General features: G+C 36.8%; 1 protein-coding gene across 1 annotated transcript in view; it reads right to left on the reverse strand.

The window, feature by feature from the left end:
- Positions 1-15,590: 15,590 nt before the first annotated feature.
- CRYL1 (crystallin lambda 1) overlaps positions 15,591-23,574 on the reverse strand; it is a 36,839-nt gene continuing 28,855 nt past the window's right edge. Inside the window, exons 7-8 of the mRNA XM_015814415.1 lie at positions 18,475-18,581; positions 15,591-15,914 (exon numbers count right to left, since the gene is read on the reverse strand). Coding sequence (XP_015669901.1) covers positions 15,786-15,914; positions 18,475-18,581 — 236 coding nt within the window. The 3' untranslated portion in view covers positions 15,591-15,785. The remainder of the gene's footprint in view (positions 15,915-18,474; positions 18,582-23,574) is intronic.

The raw sequence follows: 23,574 nt of genomic DNA on the forward strand, positions 1-23,574 counted from the left end.
TCCTTGGTATATTCTACCTCATAGATTTGACCTATGAACTATAGCAACATCTTCAGCCATGTGACTAAGAATAGCTCAGTTAAGGCAAAGAGGACAAGCACAAGCTATCTAATATCTCTCCTTTCCTGGCATGTTAATAGGCCATCTTTCATTTTCTCCATAAATATGCCAATTAGAGCCCATTCCTACCTCTTCAAAAGAATATAAAACAAAATAAAATCTTATGGGACAGAAATATTGATCGAAGCTGAAGGAGGTGTCCACAGAGACATTTTGGGCCTAAGGACAGTGGTGGGATTCAGCCAGTTCGCACCAATTCAGCAGAACTGGTAGATAATTTTTTGTTGCCCAGGCCCAGAATGGACTTCTGGAAGCAGCAGCCACACAGAGAACCTGGTTGCTCATATATTTGAATCCCACCACTGCCTAAGGATCATGTTGAAGACTCAAGTCTTATGACATAATAAATATGTTTGTCTTTAAAATGTCACAAGATTCTAAATGATTAAAATGGATTATTCGCGGAATATAGTTTTTGCTTAGATTGTAATCTACATATTTCATTGCCAATCTCTAGAACCACAACTGATGATGCAAGACATTTATCCTCTTTTCAGAACGCTTATTCATTTGCCAAACGTGACGCACAAGGAGCACCCTGCTACTTTTAGAAAGTTTCCTAACAAAAAGTACCAAAGTTTAGCATAAAGGTCATAGGAGTTATGGATTAACAGCTCACTATGGGGACTTTGCAAGTGTAGGACAGCAAAATCAAAGAATGAGTATAACACTGAATCACTGCTTTTTTGTGACTGCTTTAGACAGCTGGCTCGCGATATGGGTTAATAGTCATTGGAAGATACTAATGATTTTGTTGCTCATGGTATCTGATGGCATCTCCTAAAAGCAGGCACTGCAACATCTAAATGTGCCATTAATCATTTCTTTGATTGTCCTTAAAGTTAATGATGTGATTATCTTTGCAAGGAGTTCATATTGAGCAGAATATGAAACAGGCTTAAACAAGCAAAAATACTTTGTTTACTATTATCTCTTTTTAAAAGACCTCTTTTTTTCTTTTTTGGGAATTCTAGTTTCAAGAGAACCAAAGCTTAGAGAGGCCATTTCTAGGTGGATGCATTGATAATGTATAGAAACAAAAAATGTAAAAAATTAATTAAAACGTGACATGGTTATTCTTAGCACCGTTCTCCATACACTGCATCATCAGAATAATTTACACCTAGAATAAATATGTTAAATATTAAAGAATAGGATGACTCTTTGTTTTCTAAGGGCTGCCCATAACTAGTTTGCCCCAATAGAGAGAAGCCACTGACCGTTTCCCAAGAGCAGAAAAGCATGTCCATTTTCAACCTGCACAGTGCTTTCTAATTTGCGCTATTTTCTACAAGTTCACTGATGGAACAGTAAAAGATATTAGTTTTTTTTACAAATTCATCTGAAACAGGACCTGGAGATCGGCAATTAAAGAATTTTAAAAAAGAACAAGATGGGCAGGATTTTTAGATAAAATAACTATAGGTATGGGCAATGCTTTTTTGTAAGAAAAAAGGTACCAGAATTCACCCCCTCCCTGGCCAGGCCATTCCTTGATCGGCAACCTTTCACTCCCCCCCCCCGAGCCGGACTGCCATGCTAAGGTGGATGGGATGGGCAGGGTAGGCCCAGTCTCCCTCCGCTGTTTCGGAGCCAGGGAGGAGTGATGGTGAACGGCTCCATTGCTCTGCATCGCTGGAGGGGCTTTCTTTAAGCTTTGCCCAGCAGATCACCTGCCCGGGCGCAGCTGCCGCCTCCTTGCCCTCCGCCAACTCTCCCATGGCTTGTGCCATGACCAGGTGGCACAAGCCTCCCCTACTGCCTCCCTCCGCCAGTCCTTTGTCGCCTGTATCAAGGAGAACGGAGAACACAGCAGCTCTGTGCAGGGATGCAGAGCAGAGAACAGCACTTGCTTGCTCCCCTGCATTGTCCCGCGTCTCCCTTCTCCCTTCTGGAAATGGCAGCCCTATTTCCTGTCTCCTCCCGGCACAGCTCCTCCCTCATCCTGAAAGCAAAAGCATTTCTTTGTTAACCTGCTTTCCAGCTCTGGTGTGTTTCTCTTCTGCTGCAGGGAAACGGAGTTTGTGGGACTAAAAAATGTTCAGTCAGACCTTCCAACCCCTTGTGAGATCTTTTTTTTTTTCCCACAAGAAGTTGGAAGGTCTGACTGAACTTTTTTTAGTTCCACAAATTCTGTTGAAAAAAGGTACTGAAACTCTGACAAAAAAAGCCCTGGGTATGGGACATTTGGGAACAAGTTTCAAACTTTAAAATGCAAGTTCCCAATATGAGTGAATCATTCCAACAATTTGCAAAGGTATACTAAAGCCTGACTAATATTACGGCACTTCCCTGATAATTAAGTTCTCGTGAATTATTTGGGAGGAGACAGATTTGTCATTTTAAGTGCATGTTAGTTCATTTCTCAGTTTTGATTCACAAGGCAGCAGAATTCTAGCTGTTTCATTATTCCAGTAATAAAAAACATTTAATCCTGCATCAGTTATTTGAAAGTTTGTAATCTAGACATATTTTCATAGATAAATTGCATTGCTGAGTACCAATTTATAACGTATGATACAAAAGCAGAGGGCATGTTAGTATCAGAAAGAAAATTTTCACAAAATTTTCTGTATGCCATTTTACTTTTGTTTCTTTTATACCCAGATGATCAACCCACTGTAAATTAAAAATTAATACTGTAGACTATCACTCATCAAAGTGAACAAAGATGTATTGCTCAGATTTTGAATTCTGAGTTGGAAGTGCAAATGCAAAGATGGTTTTTTGTCATCTCTGGTGGATTTGTGACAAAGCAAAGAAATATTGGGATCAGATTTTTACTTTAAATCAAAAAATTCTTAAAATAAATATAACATTGAAATCAGAAATTTTCTTTTTAGGTTTGATGGATAAGAAACCTGAAAGAAAATTTGAAATTTTGTTATTATCTATGTTATTATCTATGACAGTGTGAGAATCTTATATGCACAAAGATGTAGAGCAGTGGTTCTCAACCTTTTTAATGCTGCGACCCCAACCGGTCGTAAGTCGAGGACTAAACCGGTCGTAAGTCGAGGACTATCCAACCGGTCGTAAGTCGAGGACTTTCCCTGCCCGGGAGTGCCGCGCATGTGTGGTTCCGCCCCCTGTGCCGGCCGAGGCGTAGCTGGCAAGCGGCAGAGACGGAGCAGGCCGACCACCAGCTGGCCCAGCCCAAGGGAGGTAAGGCACCTGCCGGAAAAGGGGAAAAAAATGGTGGACAAAAAAAATGGCAGACAAAAAAAATGGCGGACAGCCTTGCTTGGCGACCCCCGTGAAATGGTCGATCGACCCCAAATGGGGTCCCGACCCACAGGTTGAGAACCACTGATGTAGAGGCACACTAATTCTCATGAAAAATGAGTGGTAAATGTAATGGTGTTAGCGGAGAAGCAAAATTGGAGAATAATTTATCTAATTTTATTAGATAAATTAGAGAATAATTTATCTAATTTTATTTCTACTTGAAAACTACTCCTGGACTTTTTGCTCAAAACTGAAAAAAAATGAAACTTTGATTTTAGGTGTTCATGATTAGAATGGTTTTGTCATTATAGAAATAGCTTGAAATGTTGCGAAATGTAAAAACAAAAAGTTGAGGTTGCATTTTTGTGTTTGTGTGTGCTTTACTGGGACGAAAAAAGTCAGAAGTCAGCAATATTTTTCTCTTTCTCTGCACATTTCGCTGTCTCTTAGTTTTCTAACTTTTGTTTTTTTTCTGCATTTTTATCCTATAATGAAACTTAAAATTTATTTTAAAAAGGATTTTGAAGGAAGTAAATAAATGTAAATAATGCAATTCACTGGCTTTTCGTTAGTCAAAATTTTCTTTTGCTTGTAAAGTTTGGATTTTTCTTTATGAAGAAGGGGAGGCATCATTTGGTCTGTTTTCCTAGTTCAAACTGTTCAGTGTCCTAAACCTTGAGAGTCAGTGTGCATGTGTTCTTCAGAACTTAAATGCACACTGGATTTCGTTTGCTTATAGCAGGGGTCTCCAACCCCCAGTACATGGACTGCTACCGGCCTGCAGGCCATTGGCAACCAGGCCGTGGAAGTGGGAAACTCCATTTGCATAAGCAGCGGGCATGCACACAAAATCATCCCCCCCCCCCGCTGCCACCACTGCCAATCTGTGGATCTGGAAAGATTGGGGACCGCTGGCTTAGAGCATTAATGTTATTCACATATCATAAAAAAAACCAGATAACATTATATTTTTTAGAAACTGAATAATGTGATAAAATGTCAATCTTTTCAGATAGAATTACCATGTGTGTGTGTGTGTGTGTGTGCGTATATGCCACAAATTTTATTTATTTATTTATCTACTTACTTGCTTACATCCCACCTTTATTATTTTTACAAATATTCAAGATGACGAACATACCTAATACTTCTTCCTCCTATTTTCCCCAGAACAACAATCTTGTGAAGTGAGTTGGGCTTAGAGAGAGTGTGAATAGCTCAAGGTCACCCAGATGGTTTCATGGCTAAGACATGATTTGAACTCACGGTTTACCAGTTTCTAGCCTGATACCTTAACCACTACACTAAACTAGCTCTCTCATATATATGGTGTGTGTCTTTCCAAAGTCAGTTTGAGGCTAAAATTTCTTTTTCTGCTGCTGCCAATCATCCTAGGTGGTAGCACAAGTGCTATAAATACAAAGATTTTTTTTTGTTTTTCCTTTTAGTATCTTCTAATAGGATTAAAAATATTTCTCTTTTGAAACTCTAGAGGAGCACTGAAATTAATTCAAACATTCAACACTATTAGAAGGGCCAATGATTTGACTTGATATATAACAACTTTTATGAATTAACCACCTCACGGGGAATAATAAATGATGGTGATGATGATGTATCATGTTATAAATGAATTCTAATGTTGTGCTGAATTTGTCATAATGCTCTGCTTCAGTCTTTTAAAAACGTGATTGATTTAGATTGCTGAATATTTTAGGATTCTTCCAAGAGTACATCATTTAGAGTGCTGTATTAGAAGGGATAAAACAACCAATTTTTCCATTTGACAGCATTTTAAAAGCAGAAATAATTCAAAGGGAAAAGACCAAAGAGATAAAGTTGGCTTTAATAATATAATTGTGTTGACACAGGCCATTGAAATGCACTCCAAGGGCTTCAGGTAAATTTTTTTTCCATCAGATTATTTCATTGCATAATGGTACTTTTCCACTGTTCCAAACTTTTAGAGGTGAGGAGTCATTTTTACTGGGATCTATACTAAAATTAATATAAATAGTTGTCTGTACTAGAAATCCTGTAACAATAATCCAGTCTCTTTAAAGGCAGAAGTCACACATACTACATTATTTTCTGAAAATGTCCAGGTAGAACCATTGTCTCCATTTCAAACACACCAACAGAATCCAGAGAAATCATTTCATGCCGTTTTATTGTCTTGATCTAACAATTACACTAAGCATTTTTTAAACTGTGGTTTACTGATTTGGTCACAATGGGGTGGATTCACATTACATCACAGTAAACTATCCATCATACTTTATAAATTGAACACACCATGCTTATTACAACATATGAAACCAAAATTAAGAAATGGCATTATTGTTCTGGATCCATTGACACAAAGTTTTAAAAAGGTACAATAAAGTAAAAGGAGCCTTCTATCTAATTCAATATTCTATGTCTCACAATAGCTGAACAGACACACTGAAGAAAATCACAAGCAGGACAGAATAATTTCTTTTCAATATTCCTTAATAAATGGTATTTACAATATGCTACCTAACCTCTCTTTTTATGATATTAATATCAAGGTTCCAGTAGATAAGACTAAACAAATCAGAACTCCGAGGCTTGAGATTTCCTCAAAGAACGTGTTTATTGGTTACATAGTATTGGCACGATCAAAAGTGAAACCAAGTCTGAAGTTCCCTTCAAAGAGAGACAATATTACAAAGCTGAACTTCCTACCACAATGCTATGCAATCAGCTACGTTCCCCAATAGAACAGTTCGGCGGGCTTTCTAACCGAATGCTCACATCCCCCATCCAACCGACAGAAATGACCTTGGTTCCCATGGGATAGCAAAATGTTTAGACTAGTAAAAGTCCTCTGCACCCCCTCCCATTCTTGTGGCAACCTAGAACGAGCAAAATGGCTGCAGCCAGGTTCGTTTAGAGCTGACAACTACAAGATGTATCTGAGTGCACTTTACTATCCATAGAACACTGAAATATATTACCTTCAGTAATAATCACACTACTTTCTTTCTTAAAAAAGCGTTCAATATTTAAATATTACACTCCATAATATGCATATTAGTATAAAAGGATGCAAAAGGAGGAATATTTAAAGTAATGCAATTATATTCTGATGCAGCTTTTTTCATGGTAGAACCAAAGGGTCAAATTGAGAAAAAAAAATTACATTCAGAATATATTTTCCCAGAAAAAGTACTTTGCACTAATATTCCTTCACAATCTACCAGCTGACTTTATATATGTTGATATAAGCATTATGAGAGGCAAAAGAGCATAATTTTTCTTAATAGCTGGAAAACTCTTCCTTATTTGGAGGATGTTCACCAGCTAGTGGGAAAAAGAGAAATGGATTCATAAAACAATGAATAGTAGTTGGAATAAACAAACTGAGTGCATCCTTAAGGAAACTGCAAATATTTGGTGATCAAAGGTTGTGCAACTACAAGAATGAAACAACTCACAGACGTAAATTTGTGGGTAAGCAGATCATCATCAAATTCCAACAAAATCTTGTTTGGTCATACCTGTCTTTTCTACTTTGTTTGCAGAACAGATTTCCAGAAAAAACATAGCCCAGAGGATTCAGGAAATTATACCTGTATTTTCCATTTGACCCAGGGTGTAAGCAATCAGCTTCTATAAGAACAATATGGGTTTCCTTTCAACTCACCAGCATTTTCTCAAAGTTTCGCGTGCAGGTACTCTCTAATCTTTCAGATTTAGGACCATTTATGACCTGCTTCATGAAAATAAACTTGAACAACTAAGAAAAGCGTATATATCAGGTTCAGCACTGAGAGCATTCTCAGTGTTCGCTGCACACTGGCAGATTTCTAAATATCTGTGAAGTGGGACTAATTTTCCATCGCATAGTCAACACGCAGGTTGCACTACCATTATTTTAAACAAGTAAACAAGACTATATTTCTGTTTCCTTGTATTTCACTCCAGTGACTCCTCTGTCATGAATGACTTTCTTATTGTAACTTAATCCCCATTTAAGAAAATGTTTTTTTTTTAGTGTATTTTTCAAGTTAGCCACAGGAATGTAAGAGAATGCGATTGCTTTAAAAATGGATATGGGAGTTTACTCATCTGTTATATCCTTCGGCTGAATACCATTGCTGCAAAATATGCCCAACAAATAGTGAACTGTCAGTATCTCTAGCTGCAAAGTGGATAGGAATAATATTAAGACAATATTTTCCTTATAAGTTAAGACTATAGTACAGCTCCCAAATTCTCATCCAACATTATTTTTTACCATGCCAGCTGAGGAATGTTGGGTAAACAGGATACCAAGTTGAGGTGGGAGAAAGCTTTTCAAAAACTTTTCAACATAAGCACTGGAAAAGAAATAATTCTATACTCAATTTTGCACTGGCAAAGAACTGTAGTAAAAAAGATATAGTCTATTCTTGATGCCTTGTTTACAAAGAGTTCTCTGAAGAGCAATGTTTCTTAAATGGAGCATGAATCATAAAAGAAAAGTCTTTCCATTGGGTGGGGCATGAGCAAACAGGAATTTTAACAGCAATGTAAGCTAAGGAAAAATAATTCATTAGCTAGTCCATTAAACCCATTATAGAAAAGTGAAATTCTGGCTTTTATTTGAAATGAAGTAGGAAGGAACTGTAGGCAAACTGAGTGTAAGCAATCAAAATAATTTTATTCAGTGCTGGGCTCTGTCAGACAAAGTGGACGTTAACAAAAGAGCTCCATGGGAAGGGCAAATAAAAAAAAGTCAAGATGCCAGCTGCAGCCACCCAAAAGCCTGCCTCTTTGTGTAAGTGTATTGTGCATGTGACACATGAAAAAAGTGGTAGGGCTTCAATTCTATGGTCATAGCCACCACCTTGACTTCACTGACTCCTCCCGGTCCCTGCCACTAGTCAGTGGGATGGTACAGCAGATGAACTGAGCTGAGTCAAAACTATAGAATAAAACCAGAATGGGTTTTACCATTAGCCTCACCAAAATCTCAATTGGAATAGTCTTTATACAGCTACCATTTGAGATCTTCATATCCACCCAATGGAATCACAGTAGTAGGGAGACCAGAATAGAATAGAGCTGGAAGGGACCTTGGAGGTTTTCTAGTCCAGTTCCCCGCTCAAGCAGGAGAACCTATACCATCTCAGACAAAGAACCTATACCATCTCAGACCAGTACCGTGATAGAAGTTAAAAATAATACTGGAGAGAAAACCGTGTTCAGCACTGTCTCACTGCCATCTTCTAGCTCCTCAAACCTAAGATCTGAGGTTCAAGAATTAATTCAGGAATGCTCTAAATAGTGCCTGAAAAACATCTATTGTAGATATTCTAGCTTGCAATATTTCAGGTTTGTAAGGATTATGTTTTTGCTGGCTCACGTCATGACAAGTCACTGAATGCTGTGAATACAAAACAAACAAGAAAGGAATAACGATGTGTGAAAAGTATACTGATGACATCTTCATAACATGTCCTGCAAGTCATAACTTATGAAGGCAAACAAATGTTTGTTCATTTGGGAGGAGGGTTTTTGAAAAAAACATAGAGCAACAATTTTAATGCACCACCCTTGATGCTTCAAGAGCCACATACAAGAAATAATGATAAACTTGCAATTATGGTAGAAACCCATTTTGGCAAGCTTTTTGGCAATTCTGCTAATAAAGAAAAATTGCATTTGGAATTAATGATAAATCCAGGCATCTAAACATTCAGGTGTTAACATTTTGGGGCAGATGTCTGCAGTAGAGAAACAGTAGAGAAGTAGAGGAGAGCAACAAAGATGATCAGGGATCTGGAGGATAAAACATATAAAGAATGATTGCTGGAATTGGGTATGTTTAGTTTAATGAAAAGAAAGACTAGGGGTGACATGATAGCAGTATCCCAATATCTGAGGGGTTGCCATAGAGAAGAGGGGTCAACTTATTCTCCAAAGCATTTGAAGGCAGGACAAGAAGCAATGGATGGAAACCAATCAAGGAAAGAAGCAACCTAGAAACCTAGAACTAAGGAGAAATTTCCTGACAGAACAATTAATCAGTGGAACGACTTGCCTCCAGAAGTTGTGGCTGCTCCAACACTGAAAGTTTTTAAAAAGAGATTGAACAACAATTTGTCTGAAATAGTATAAGGTTTTCTGCCTGAGCAGGGGTTGGACTAGAAGATCTCCATGGTCCCTTCCAACTCTGTTATTCTGTTATTCTATTCTGAGCTTTCCAGGAAGTAACTGTACCATGATTGTTTCCATGTGATCTTTTGCTTCTGGCTTTGTCTTTGTGGCTGGTTGGACTGGGCTTGCTACAGTAGTCAATGTGAATTTCAGGTTTATACCTTGCATGCCTTCACTTTGAAGAATAATATTGGACATTTTTCTTCTGTTTCATGTAAACATGAACCATCTATGGTATGTGCAATATGTATCAGACAGGGACAGAGCTTTGATCATTTTTTGAGCCCACTACAGATATGGATGGTGTGTTCCTTTCCCAGTATAAATCTCTGTTGTTTTCTTAAACAAACAATGCAGTTTTTTTGCCAATGTTGAAAAAAAAAGTTTGCCAATATGATAATCTTTTATAGGGGCAATAGGAAGGATATGCTATCTTGTTTTTCCCATTAGGCCAATCCCCAGTCAAAGATGTAGTTGCTGCAACAGGTTTTCTTCTCATGAATTTTGTCATGCCCTGATAGTTTGCTGTTTGTTTGGGTACTGATTTTGATATTGAGTTAATTGGTAAATAAAATTGTATCCTGTATTCAATATGATCCATGTTGTGAAGCCTCCTCTTTCTCACACTCAGTATATTATGAACAAATATTCTAGGGTTGTTTTACAAAGTCAAGGATACACAACATTTGAAAGAGCCAATCTTAGATCACTTTAAGGTTTCCCATTGGTCCTGCGTTGTAAGTCATTATCATCATCAAAAAATATCCTCTAAATATTTCAATTTATTATTCTTCTATTTTATCTATTCTTATAGATGGGTCAAATTCATTTAAATGTTCTAGAAATTATACTAAAAACATGAAATAAATTGATTCAGCATAATAATACATAAAGGAATTAATTCACTAGTGACATTATTATATTAAGAGAAGTTTGAAGAATGGTGTTTTAAAATTAGATTACCAAAATGTGTCAGGAAAAATTTTCAGTTTTGTATTGTAAAGATTCTTAATTATCAAAAGACGTTAACTTTCAGTTCAAAACATTAATATCTTAGATGGCTTTGTCTTAAGTCTATAGTATTATAGTTTTAGATTCTTGTTTATCTGAGCTTTTGAGGAACATAATTTGCTTTGTAAATGACAATGGGTGTGAAAAAATTGGTCTGAGGGTCTGATTAAAGTCACTGTATACTACTAGCTAGTGTGAATATTGATAGAAACTATATACAAAGTATATCTATATACTTTGAATGATTTTTAAAATGGAAAAAGTAGAATGAAATTTAACAGATAATGCAATATTCTTCAGTCAGGAAACAAAAGAACAAAGCAAAATTAATCCTAATCAGACTTAACACTACATCTTCTACTAATGTTCATGATGTGAATAATACACATAATATTGCATATCCTGTTTCTACCACTGCCATAATTTTGTGGTTATAAAATATAATAACGTGATCTTAATTTGAACAATTAAGAACCTAATTTTCTAATGAACACAGCATTTCCTCCCAACATTATTTTTGATATTTTGCTACCCACTAAAAACCCCAGTGAATGATTTGTACTAATACTTATAATATCTGGTGCAGGAAACTATTAGTAAATATGACTAAAATATTTAACTTTTAAAAGTTCAGTATATTCTTTGTACAACAAACTTCTAGATGCCAGGCAAGCATGAAGCAGAAATCAAACTCATGAATTCAACTTCATTCCCGAAATGTTTGCCTTAATATACTCCTAGATATTTACACAAATGCATATAAACCTGCTGCATTCCCTTGCATAAAGCAAGACAGACCAATAGATTTTGAATTGAAACTATTAAAATTTGAACCACATCATCATAGTTCTATACATTGCATTAGTAACTTGGTTTATAACCTCTTGAAGAAAAGCTGTAGAGATATGTTCATTGAAACCCTACCTCATAGATGGTCTCCTTTCAGGTCTTCCAGTCTCAAGGTTAGGATTTCAGATGATACAACCTTGTCTTCTCAAAAGAATGGTGTGGTGGTATATTCATGCATCTCCCAAGACATTGTCTCATGTAAATGGGGGATGCAGTCATAATAATCCTCTAGGAATGTAGCACTGATCCATTAACTGTTGCTGCACCCACAAGGGATTATGTGAAAATCCATCAGAAACTGCCTTGGTCTACTGGAAGAATTTAGAGACATCTGACATAGGCCTTTACTGCTAATTCACTTGTACAGTGCTTGATTTAATGGCCCAATAATGAATAGATTGATCTTCAACTATTGTTTTACTTATTGATCTCGTTCCCTGTGCCAATTAGTGAAATTACTTAATGTAAAGAGATATATCTGTTTATACAAATGTCTCACTTTAGTTTAAAATTGAACAGGGTTCATGATAAACTGAATAGATACATATTCAGGGAATAATTCTTTTTATGTTTTTTTAAACCAAAATAAAACTGTTGCTAAGAATCCTTGCCAGGAATTGCTTTTAATAATTTGCATTCATACTTCATGTTTTGTAAACTCAATAGGTTGCACTACTGATATTATGAATGTATCATTAAACAAGCAGGTAATTCTGTAAAAAAAATTAATAGGAAATGTTCATGTTATATTCCACTGTACATGGTTTGAGGACTTTTGGTGTTATATAGCTATGTTACACCAAATCTTTAAGCAGGTATTATATCTATTTGCAAATACAATATGTGTATGTTTTGATGTGGAAACCCAGATTGCTTTGATTGCTCAGAATCAACTGCCATAAATCCAATATGGAAACAATTTGCTCAGTGCTCCATGCCCTGCCAACCTCGTGGTTGAACTACCCTTGGCAACGTGCTATTGGTACATATGGCAATGTCGGGCTGCCCTTGAAGAAAACACTGAAGGTTCAGTTTTGAAAGAATATGGCGTGTTAGAAAGATGAGGCAAATGGGATCATAACGAGATAATTCTACAACAAATGTCATATTAATTTATTGGTTTCTAAAATCAATTCAAATTAAGCTTCTATAACTAGAGACCCAAATAGCTAAAGAAATCCTTTTCTTTATGGTGCCCACTTGAAAGGGAGACTCTTCTCCAAATGATTAATACTCTCTATAGCACGGGTGTCAAACTCGCCGCGTCATGTGACATATTGCAACATATCGCGACTTTTTTTGCATTGCCGGACCTGGGGTGGGCGCGGCCTCCATATGATGCAACCAGCCTGCAAGGCGGCAGTTTGACACCCCTGCTGTATAGAAATGTTGCCAAATCTGATCTTGCAATCATTTTGACACCAAGTCAAGATTCTCTTCTTGACTTAGGGAATTTCTGTTGATATAGCCTGTCCTGATCAATTTTATTTCCTTTTAATGCACTTAATGGTAATTTGTATTACAGTTTAGCAATACAAGTGGAAACATCCATTTAATGACCCTCTAGTCTAATTTTGATTTAGATAGTCCCGCCTGCCCAAACAAAAGACAAGTCCACTATACCCAAAGAAATCCAGCCGAGCAGTTTAGTATGCATTAATTTTGTGTTATTCATGGGAAATTCAAGTTACTTGTGTAATGATTCCCACTAATTGATCCTTGAATATAAAATGCTAAAATCCAAAAATGATACAATAACTGCATATAAATGTACAAGGCTGATTTCAATATAGATATTTATTGGTAAGCAGATTGCAGATGTACAGATACTATAGCAGCTTGAAGAATAATGAATACAGAACAAAAAGAGGCATACAATTTAGACTTTTTGAATGTTGCAATTTCACATACGTTAAGGTAATGATACATTTAAATATTTCTTCTAATTAAATGTCTTGAGCTTGTACTAATGTACAGTATTAATCTCCTGAGTTTTGTACTGATGAAATCTAATAGTAATCAAACATATGACAGGCAATAAAATACATTAAAATTATGACAAGTTATTGATTTTGGAACAGAAGCCCTCAGTGACAATATTAATACAAATTCATAACACAATCATGCTCAGTTAAAACAAAGAAGGCCCCATTAGCCAAATATGAAATCCTACAGGATTATGATAATTAATTCACTGAAAGTCAATCTTGTCAGGACAAGCTATAAAATATCACAAGAGACTAGGTTGGTCTCCTAAGTGCAGGAATTCCAAAGACTGAGCAGCCTCCTCAAGAAAGCTTTGGTAATGTAGTTATCACCCATACTTTACAAAGAAGACAAGGATACACTTCCTCAGTTGAATAATCCCCAATGTAGGTTAAGACATACAGAAAACCCCAAAGATTGCCCCATATTTCATAAATGTGATGAAGAAAGAGATGTACAGGTATTTCAGTTGTATTCTCCAGTTTATAGTCCATGGACTTGCCTTTAGTTCAGGGTTCATGAGGTTTATTCTGCTGGGTGTAATCTTTAAAGAACTCTCACTGACAGGCTTACAAAAAGGCAGTTGTTAGTCAGCAACGCTAAAACCCAAGTCACCCATTTCTCCACAAAAACCGTTTTAATCAGATGTTGGGACAATGAGGGAGTACTGCAAGGAAATCTTGCTTTGAAATCTTTGTGTTTACTTTTGCAGCCAACTGGTAATGTTGTATAATACCAAGAATCTTTCACATCTAATGTTATACTTTCAAAGTGCGCTCTGATCTAGCACATCTGCTATTTGACTAAAAATCCAAAGCGTCCATGACATAAAATGAAGGAATTGTTAAGGACACAACTCCGGTCTAAGCAGCTGATGTCCCCTTGCAGCTGGAAGAAATGCCAAGGAGAACAAATTATGGTCTACATTACCATATCATCCAGTCACTATCCTTTGTTCCTATATTGGTATTATTGCCAATCTGTATAATACGTCAATACAGCACAAAGCCTATAATGTGAACCACAATTATCTGAATAGAAGACCCATTCATATAAAACTAAAATTGGAAATCTATTTGGCTACAATCAGAGTAATTACAAACTTGGATAGCATGACTTATCCTGACTATAAATATATGGACAGAAGAGAATGTAGGCCAGAAGATAGCTTTTTTTTTCCCCTGCCCTCATTGCCAAAATAGTTATATCCATGCAAAAAAGTAATTGATGCTTGGGCTAAATTAATCACAAGCAAGACTTTAAAAAGTTAGTTTTAAATAAATATTACTGTTCTCTGTTACATTGTAGCTTAAGAGTGATATGAACCAAGAACTGATACAGGTAATTCTTGACTTAAGACTCATTGCTTAGCAACTGTTCAAAGTTACGATGGACCTTGTCCCCCCCAAAATATACTTACAACCTGGATTTGAAGTTCTGATGGCCACACCTCTCCCCCTGTGATCATATGTCTATGGAGATTCTCAGCCATCCAGTTCATGGTTGTCGCAAAGGTGCTTTTTCAAGAGGCAACTGGACTTTCTTGTTTTCTTTGAAGCAGTTCCGCTTCTCATCCAAGAAGCTTCTTCGGTTCAGCGTTTTGGACGAGAAGCGAAACATCTTCAAAGAAAAACAGGAAAGTCCAGTTGCCTCTTGAAAAAGCACCTTTGCGACTGTGGTCACATGATTGCATTTTAGGCAATCAGCAACCAGCCCACATTTACAGCCATTTGCAGCATCCCACTGTCATGTGATTGCAATGTATGGGGACCAGCATTTACTTCTGGTTTCTGACAAAATATGCCCATTGCGGAAAATGTGACGTTTTAATGACCACAGCATTTATTTAATGACTGCCATAAAACAAGTAATAAAATCAGGCTTACAACCTTCATTCTGGGCTCAGTTATGATTCAATTTATAAGACAAGGACTACCTCTATATAAAAATATTTTTCATTAGGAAGGCCCAAGAGTTTTTGAAGTTACTGTGTTCAGTATCTTGCTTAAAATTGATTTTGCTTTGCATGCCATTTGTTTCAAAGATGGAAATCACAAACCACCATCAACAAATACATTTCTTTGCAGCCCTCCCACAAAATGCAAGCATCTCAACCAAGGATCTCAAAAGGTGCTTTTTTTCTTTGAGGAAGAAAAAAAAACAGTCCAGTTGCCTTTTAGGGGGAAAAAAAAACACTTTTGAGACAACTATCATCTGGATGATTGAGAATCTCCACAGACTCTCAACCAAGGGGTTTGAGACTGTGGCTTTAAAATATCATTTAGAAACATTTTCAGATAAAAAATATTCCAGTCTTAAATAATTGACTTAAGTGGTTCAACTGGCTTTTGCATGTGTAATGTTTAGCCGTGGAAGGGAGGTGTCCTCTTGAATGCCAACTTGATGATGCCCGTTTCTGTGATTTAAACATGGTTCATGTCATCCGATTTAATATCCTTTTTCAGTTTGGCCAGGCGCATGAGGCATTCATCTCTCCACTGTCTCCTGGCATTTAGGTGCTCTGGATCACTTGGAGTTTTTTTAACCATGGCCTGAAACAAAGACAAAATAGCTATACATTAAGATAAAGGATCGCTTTAGGATAGCCTGAACTGGCATGCCCATACAGTTTTCTTGGCAATGGTATGGAAATGATCTGCTACTGTCTTTTTTCTTTTTGACTTTCCAGTTTAGTCTGGATTTGGGGTGGTTTCCTGGGCAAGGATGTCTCAACGGTCCTTGCCTGCTTAGCTTCTAAACCAGGCAAGGTCAGTTAGGTGCTGCCATCTAGCTGGGACTGCTTAAGTAGGAAACCAATCAGTCAGCCCAGCAGCATTCCCCCTACAACAGTGTTTCTAAAAACCTGGCCAACTGAAAATGTGTGGACTTCAATTCCCAGAATTCCCCAGCTAGCTGGGAGAATTGGCTGGGGAATTCTCGGAGTTGATGTCCACACACGTTCAAGTTTTAGGAGAGATATTATCTTGTCTTTTAGGGCTTCTAAAATAATGGTGGTTTTATTCTTTCTGATAGCATGGAATAACTTGTTGATACTTCTTTCTTGTTGCACAGTAGCTCCAACCTGACCACAATACAGTAGTTCAGTTCATGAGTGAATGCCTAACCTAGGTGAAATTCTGATAATACCACCCCCCAGTTAATTTAATTTATGAAGAGACCTCACATCTCCTTCACACTGGAAGAGCAACACTTTATTGCTACAAAAATGCTTTTCTTTTCCAATCTGTACACTTGTTATTATATTCATGAGTATACTGGTGTTAATGATAAACAAGTGTCTCCTCTAATCCTTGCAGACTTCTAAAACATTTAAGATATCTTTTTCCAATGTTCTTACCCTATGTGCTACTGCAGTGTTTGGTAAAACCTGGTATTGGGAGTACATCAACCAAAATTCCAGACTAGTGGCCCATTGGTTATAATGACTGACAGTTCCAGGAACTGTAGTCTGACACATCAGGACACCATCAGGCGGCGATGAATGCACTATTGCTTTTGAAAAGATCTTCTCATTCATCCGATTCTTAAAAAGTTTCTCTGCTCACCATGTCATCAAACTATGCTCCACATTGTGAGGTTGTTAACAATAACATGCTTGTCCCTTTCCAGCAGAGCTATCCTATCTCTATTACATGGGAACCAGATACTTGAATATTGGCACTGGATGAAGGCTTGAGAGATTATCCAGAATGAATGGTTTAGAATTCTGCCATCTTTTTTTGACAATGAAATCCTAGAGAAATAAACATGATGCGATGATACCTATTTAATAAAAACCTCAAGCCAAGCAAAGAGAACTCACTTTTTTGCTTTACTAACCTCTGAACAATAAAAGAGGACGATGGCCCAATTACAATTACCTTGCCCCATTCCTAACTTAGCCCTGAATCTACTGCCTTCTGAAGCTAAAAAATAAAGCCGTCATACTGATTTTCAGATTATATTTTAATCATCTGACTACTTTTTCTCTTCATATATATTATAAAACACACTGGATTAGAAGTTGTTTTTATACCGGTATATATCTTTAGGAAGCAAGTTACAGAATGACATGCAGACGAATAATTCTCTATTTTTACATAGTTTTAAAAGTTATTACAGTCCTTAAAAACCAGGCCCTAGAGGTTAAATAAGTACTGAGGCCCACAAAATAAAAATGATTGGGCAAGGATTACTACATTAAGGAATGTGAACTCGAACAAGGAAAGAATGAAGTCGCTTTAAAATAACAGTTAGATAGTCCTTGACTTACACCCATTCATTTAGCAACTATTTGAAGTTACAACAGCACTCAAAAAAGGAACTTACAACTGGTCCTCACACGACTGTTGCAGCATCCCCCCAGCCCTGTGATCAAAATCAGGGTGTTTGGCAATTGGCACGTATTTACAATGGTTGCAGTGTCCCCGGAATATATGACTGCTGTTTATGGCATTCTAATATGCAAGGTCAATGGGAGAGGCTGGATTTATTTAACCATGAGTGTTAAGCAGTGATTTGCTTAACAACTATGGAAATAAAAGTCATATAACTGGATGCAACTCACTTAACAACCGTCTTGCTAAGTAACAAAAATTCTGTTCCCAATTGTGGTCATAAGTCAAAGATTACCTGTAAGTTTGCTAAATACAGACGATAATTCATTTCATTTAATAACAGTCAGATGTGTGTTGAATGAATAATGTAATCAAAATATACAAAACCTGAGTATTTTATCCCACTTCTGACCATGTATATAATCTCTATCTAAAACAAAATATCGCATTTTGGGGATCTGCAGAGTAGAATTTGATTTTGTGTCTTAAAAATCACACGGTTATATTTCCGTTTTGTTCTTAACGTCCATTTGACAACAGGAACAACGCAATGTATGCGGCATATAAAGAAGCAAATTTGGCTGTAATGCATTCTATACGCCAAGGTGTATGTGTGCCAACCACACAGCAAATCACAAGACTGCTGGTGACAAATAACAAAATGATTAAAAATCAATTAACCCAAATAAGGAAACCCAATTCGTAGAACACCCAATATGCTAATGCAGTCGATACATTTTGCGAATTCAGCCTGATATTCAGTTTGTACACATACCTCATTGATTTTCTGTTCTGTTTCCCCAGCAAAATCTGGTATTGGTCCAAATGTTTTCAAGACATGGATAATACCTTTACGGTATCTCTCAAAATAGTTCAGCGTTCCTGAAGGAGAATAGGAAACTGTTTAATGATTCCCAAAGAAAGTCTACATTGTTACATACCACTGAATTTGAGTGGAATTACTGACTGTCTAGAATTCATTTTTTTTCTGGCTAGGGTTCCAAACAGCTGTCTGCTAATTCTTTTCAAAAAATGAAGTCCCAAGAAAAAAATTCTACAACATCCTTTGAGAACTTCCTTGCTTCCAAGCAGGATATATTTTATACTTAACAAAAATCCTCTTCCTTGAGATTGATCCCAGCAATTCAAAAGTTCAGACTGTTTAATAGCACTCATAATTTCAGCCAACATTATTTGGAAAGAAGAGAAGCAGCTGGGAGCTCATGAGCAGAACAAGCAAATGCAATGGTCAATAGATATAAGGGAGTTTTGTTTTTGAGGGTTGTTTGGATAATTGTTGTTTTCCTTATCATCAAGGAACTACTGTATCTGTTTATTTGAAGAATACAGGGTTTGAGCAGTATCAGCTCTATCAGGTAGATCAAATAGGAAGCACAACAAGGTGAGCTAATTCTACTTTATTGTAAGGCTATATTACAGAATTTTGCAAGTCTGAAGAAGAATTCTACCTTTCTCTCCTTTACACACAAAAAAATAGGAGGATTTCTTCTGAGTATCTTGCCCCACCCACTATCCCACTGCAGACGATGCTGTCTCTTATCTGACCATTGTCTAGGCAGCATCTTTGGGTCCAGTCAGCCAAGGTCATTCCCACATACCATTAAAAACAGGAACTTAAGCTGTAAGTATTTCATTGATAATGCTAGATAGCATTAAGAGAAAAAAACATTTGGGAGCTTGCAATCAGTGAGCAAACAGGAGAGCAAACAGGAAGAGGGAATTAGGTGAATAGAAGAATTTACTAATCTTCCACTTTCAGAGACAAAACATCAAGATAAATTCAGTGATTGAGTGAAGAATCCAGAACTCAAGGTTCTGAAAATATAAGTGTCCCAGGTTCTCTTATGTATACAGGTTAGTGGGCTCCAAACCTCCAAGGGAGCCAATACAACTCCTGGCCTGACCCCGGCCAACACACCATAAGTACACAAAGCTAATATTCATAGTTTACTATATCACTTCTCCCTTCAATTACAACTTCTGTTCCTCCACTACTTCTCTTTGTGAGCCCTATTTCTGGAAAACAGTAATTCTTATATTTGTCTTAGACTGCTTTAGGTTGTTTTAGTTTCCCAAATGAACACAAACCACCTTCCCTCTCACACCCACACCACAACTCCAACACCATCACACCCAGCTGCCTCTCTGTTCAACTTTTTTAGTCACACATTTTGGGTTGACTACCTAGGGCACTAGCAGCCCAGGTGCTGGTCATTTTGCAGGCACCCTGTCCTCTCACAAATATCCATCTTCTACTTCAAACAATTCTTTAAAAAGAATAGACCGTAACCAAGAATAACTACATTAAAATAGAAAGCCAGCAGGAGAAGGCAGTGTTTTCTGGTTTATTACATATACATATACTTGGCTTGGACCCCAACTGGTATGACAATTTCCTGATTAGCAGGTCCATCCCCCTGAAATCAGAGTGGCTGAACTGGAGATAATTAGGCAACCAGAGAGATATCTGGATGAGACCCTTCAAGATATGATAGCTTTTTCCTACTTCCAAGGTGATAAAATTCTCATTTTTAAGAAAAATGGGGAAGGAGGACATTGAGAATGAGACATGTGTTCCCAAATTAGGGATCCAGTCTGTGGATGATGAAATCTTTTTATATTGAAAACATACCTCCAGGAGATTGGGGGGATTTTTATTGTAATTTGACCTTTACAAACAAAACATAAACATATAGGCTTGTGGATCACATGGTGACTTGTTTGCCTGGTCCAAAGGTTGTAGACATACAGATCAACTGCTAGGCCATGGTGTAAGCCAAAGCAGTTTAGATTTGTTAGGTGTCTAGGAATGTGGGGAACAAGCCAAGTTTGGGAAATGGGTTCCACTTGGAATCCAGCTGCTATGGCATAAAACCCAAAAGCTGGCAAATCAAGTTTCAAATTGATTTTTGGAGGAGAGCCCAAAGGTTGTGTAGCATCCAGTTCAAAAAAGGTTTAGCTATAGTATTTCAGGAAACAAAGGACCAATACTGGAAGAGGGTTAATGAAATGTTAGGAAAGGTTCATATCAACATTTAAAAAAAGGACTTCCCATTTTTCAGCTACTTATTTCAAATGTTACTTGTGACTAATGCAGATATTTGTCATTTAATTTACAACAATATTCAGTCATGATCTTTGTGTAAGTGTCTGGCTGTAAAATCAGGACTTTACAGATGCCAAAAAGGAAGGTCTGCATGAATATGAGAAAATTCCTACTCCTAATCTCAAGAAATGTGCCCAGAAGTCTGCAATCCTTGGCATACTTACTTACTAAAACTGATGGAGGTATAATAGAGTTCACCTCGAGTAAACATGAATAGATTACCAACATCTATTGTTTATATATTAACCCAAGGAGTATACTATTTAATGAGCTAATGTAAAAAGGGAAACCATCAATTGATATCCTATTTCAAAATATCTCTAAGAGAGTGGTCAGAAAAGCATTTCAGTAACTTCTGAGTTTCAGTTGTAATAGTGCCTCTTTTTATATTCTGCGATTTTTGCAGAAGCAAAATAGAACACAAAGAGCTCCCAGGTTTTTCTAAAGCATTAATAGCAGAGCTAATGAAAATATTAGTTGCTTCCAGTTACACACACAATGATGTTTAATGAGAAGCCTTTTAAAGATGTTACTTTTTACATTATGAAGATCACAGTTGTAATCTTTTTTTTAAAAAAAAAAAACAGGTTGAAAAAAGTACTTTTGCTTAAACAATTAAAAAAAATTCTAGGTTATGCATCGTTACTGATATTTCTTTCCTGTTGGCATGAACTATACTGAGATTAAAAAAAGCTAATTCTGGTGAAGCTATTTAAGACTGGTTGTTAAAAGCCAAATGGCCTGTCTTTAAGTGTTTTTGGGAAGGTTGAAAACAAGCAGGTAATCTTACCCCCTCTGTGGAACCTGAAAAGATTAGATCCATACACAGGAGGTCCTTTGTTCCATGATGATACAGTTATAGGGTACCTGAGAAAATTGTTTTAGTAGCACTGCACTGCTGGGGGGTTTTTGTACTAAAAGGATCTGATACTTTTTTTAGTACCCCTCTGCCAAAATGTTAAACTGTCCAGCTCCAGGACCCAAAATCAGTACTCACCACTCTTTATATTAATTCAATTTGATGTCCTTAAACTACCTTCTCCTATTAAAAATGTTGTGGGCTTCCTTTCTCCTTGTTATGTTTCTTTTTGTTCTCACGTTACTTTTCTTTTTCTCTTTGCAATGACTTGCTGTTGGCATTTGCTCTTTATCCCAAAGCTTCTGGCATACAAGTATTCTACTGTTGCATAAGAGTTCTTTTCCCAGCTATGAAAGCTAAAACTCTGCTCCCGTACATGTTTACTTTGTGGTAAGTCTCACACAGGTATCTGTGAGATTTACTCCCATCTAAAGCAGGATTCTCATCAATTGCTCAAATCAGGGCTTCTCAATCTCAGCAATTTTCAAATGTATGGACTGTAACTCCCAGAATACACCAACCAGCATACATCTTAAAGTTGCTGAAACTGAGAAGCACGGACTAAGAGCATCTTCTATGGTTTTTCAAACATCCTTGAGCAGACAGACCTCACCAATGGCTGAAAGACAGTGGAGGATTCTACAGTATATGATTCTAGTAAGGACATAGCATATATATCTGTGCAGATATAGAGATTGTCTGGTTTGCCGACTCTAGAACACGCAACATATAATTGTCCATGTGAGAAGCAATCCGTGTCTAGATCTAAACCGCACAATTCTAAAGATTGGCCCTGAGCTTTGTTGATGGTGATTGCAAACGCCAATCGAATTGGGAATTGCAATCTTTTAAATTGAAATGGCATATCTGTTGATAGTAGGTATATAAAAACACGCGCGTATTTGAATGCAACGTTGTGTCAAAATTTCAAAGCAATCGGTGAAGAACTTCCGGAGATTTAAGATTTTGAAGAAACAAACATTTACATTTTTATTTATATATAGATGAAACCTGATGCTTTTGAATAAGGCTACAGTATTATTTTTTTGCAAATGATTAGGCAAACATGTAGCAATGCCTCTTCTAGGTATCCATGTCTGCATAAATCCAAGCGTGTGGTTTTTGAACACTATGTTTTGGTTTCTAATTCTCATCATTCCCAGAAATATGTTCCAAATCAGAACTTTGTAGGAGCTGTGGCAAAAACATCTGGAAGATACCAAATCACCAGCCTCTATTTTAAACTTTCAAATATTATATTATTTCTTCCAGAATAATCACACAACTTAGTAAATATATTTTTTGCTGGTTGAGGATGGACCAAGTTAACAGGCTTGAGAAAGCTTCAGTGATCCAATGGACTCAAATGATTATTTCTTGTTAAATCATTTGAGAAAACTCTATCTGCAGTTAGAAATGATATGGAATAGATTACACAGGCTTTCAAAATCCACAAAACCAGAAACAACTCATCAGATTTAAATAGGAACAATGACTTTGCCTGTTACAAAGGGGAAGTGGGAGAGCAAAGCTTCCTTCTAGGCCCTAACAACCAGTTGGAAGTTTATTATTTTTATTTAATTTATATTTGATTTTTCTGTAAATCTGGGAAGGCCAAGGCAGCCTTCAATTTTACAAATAATAAATAATAAACTTCGTAGTGAGATGGGCGGCAAACAAATTGAATACATAATAAAAGCTATAGAACAAAAATGTTACTAAAACACAGCGACTAAGTCATGGAAAAAAAGTTTTAAAATTAATAACCTTGAAAAGATGGCGGTTCTCTGGAAAGGCAGCCACTCCCAAACCACATGATAGTGAGCGATCACCACAATTTTTAGCTAATGCAAAAGTTATAGTCATGCCAGGAAAATAATAGTATGTTT

This window comes from Protobothrops mucrosquamatus, unplaced genomic scaffold (genome assembly GCF_001527695.2).
Source record: "Protobothrops mucrosquamatus isolate PMUCROS unplaced genomic scaffold, P.Mucros_1.0 scaffold249, whole genome shotgun sequence".
Lineage (NCBI taxonomy): Eukaryota > Metazoa > Chordata > Lepidosauria > Squamata > Viperidae > Protobothrops > Protobothrops mucrosquamatus.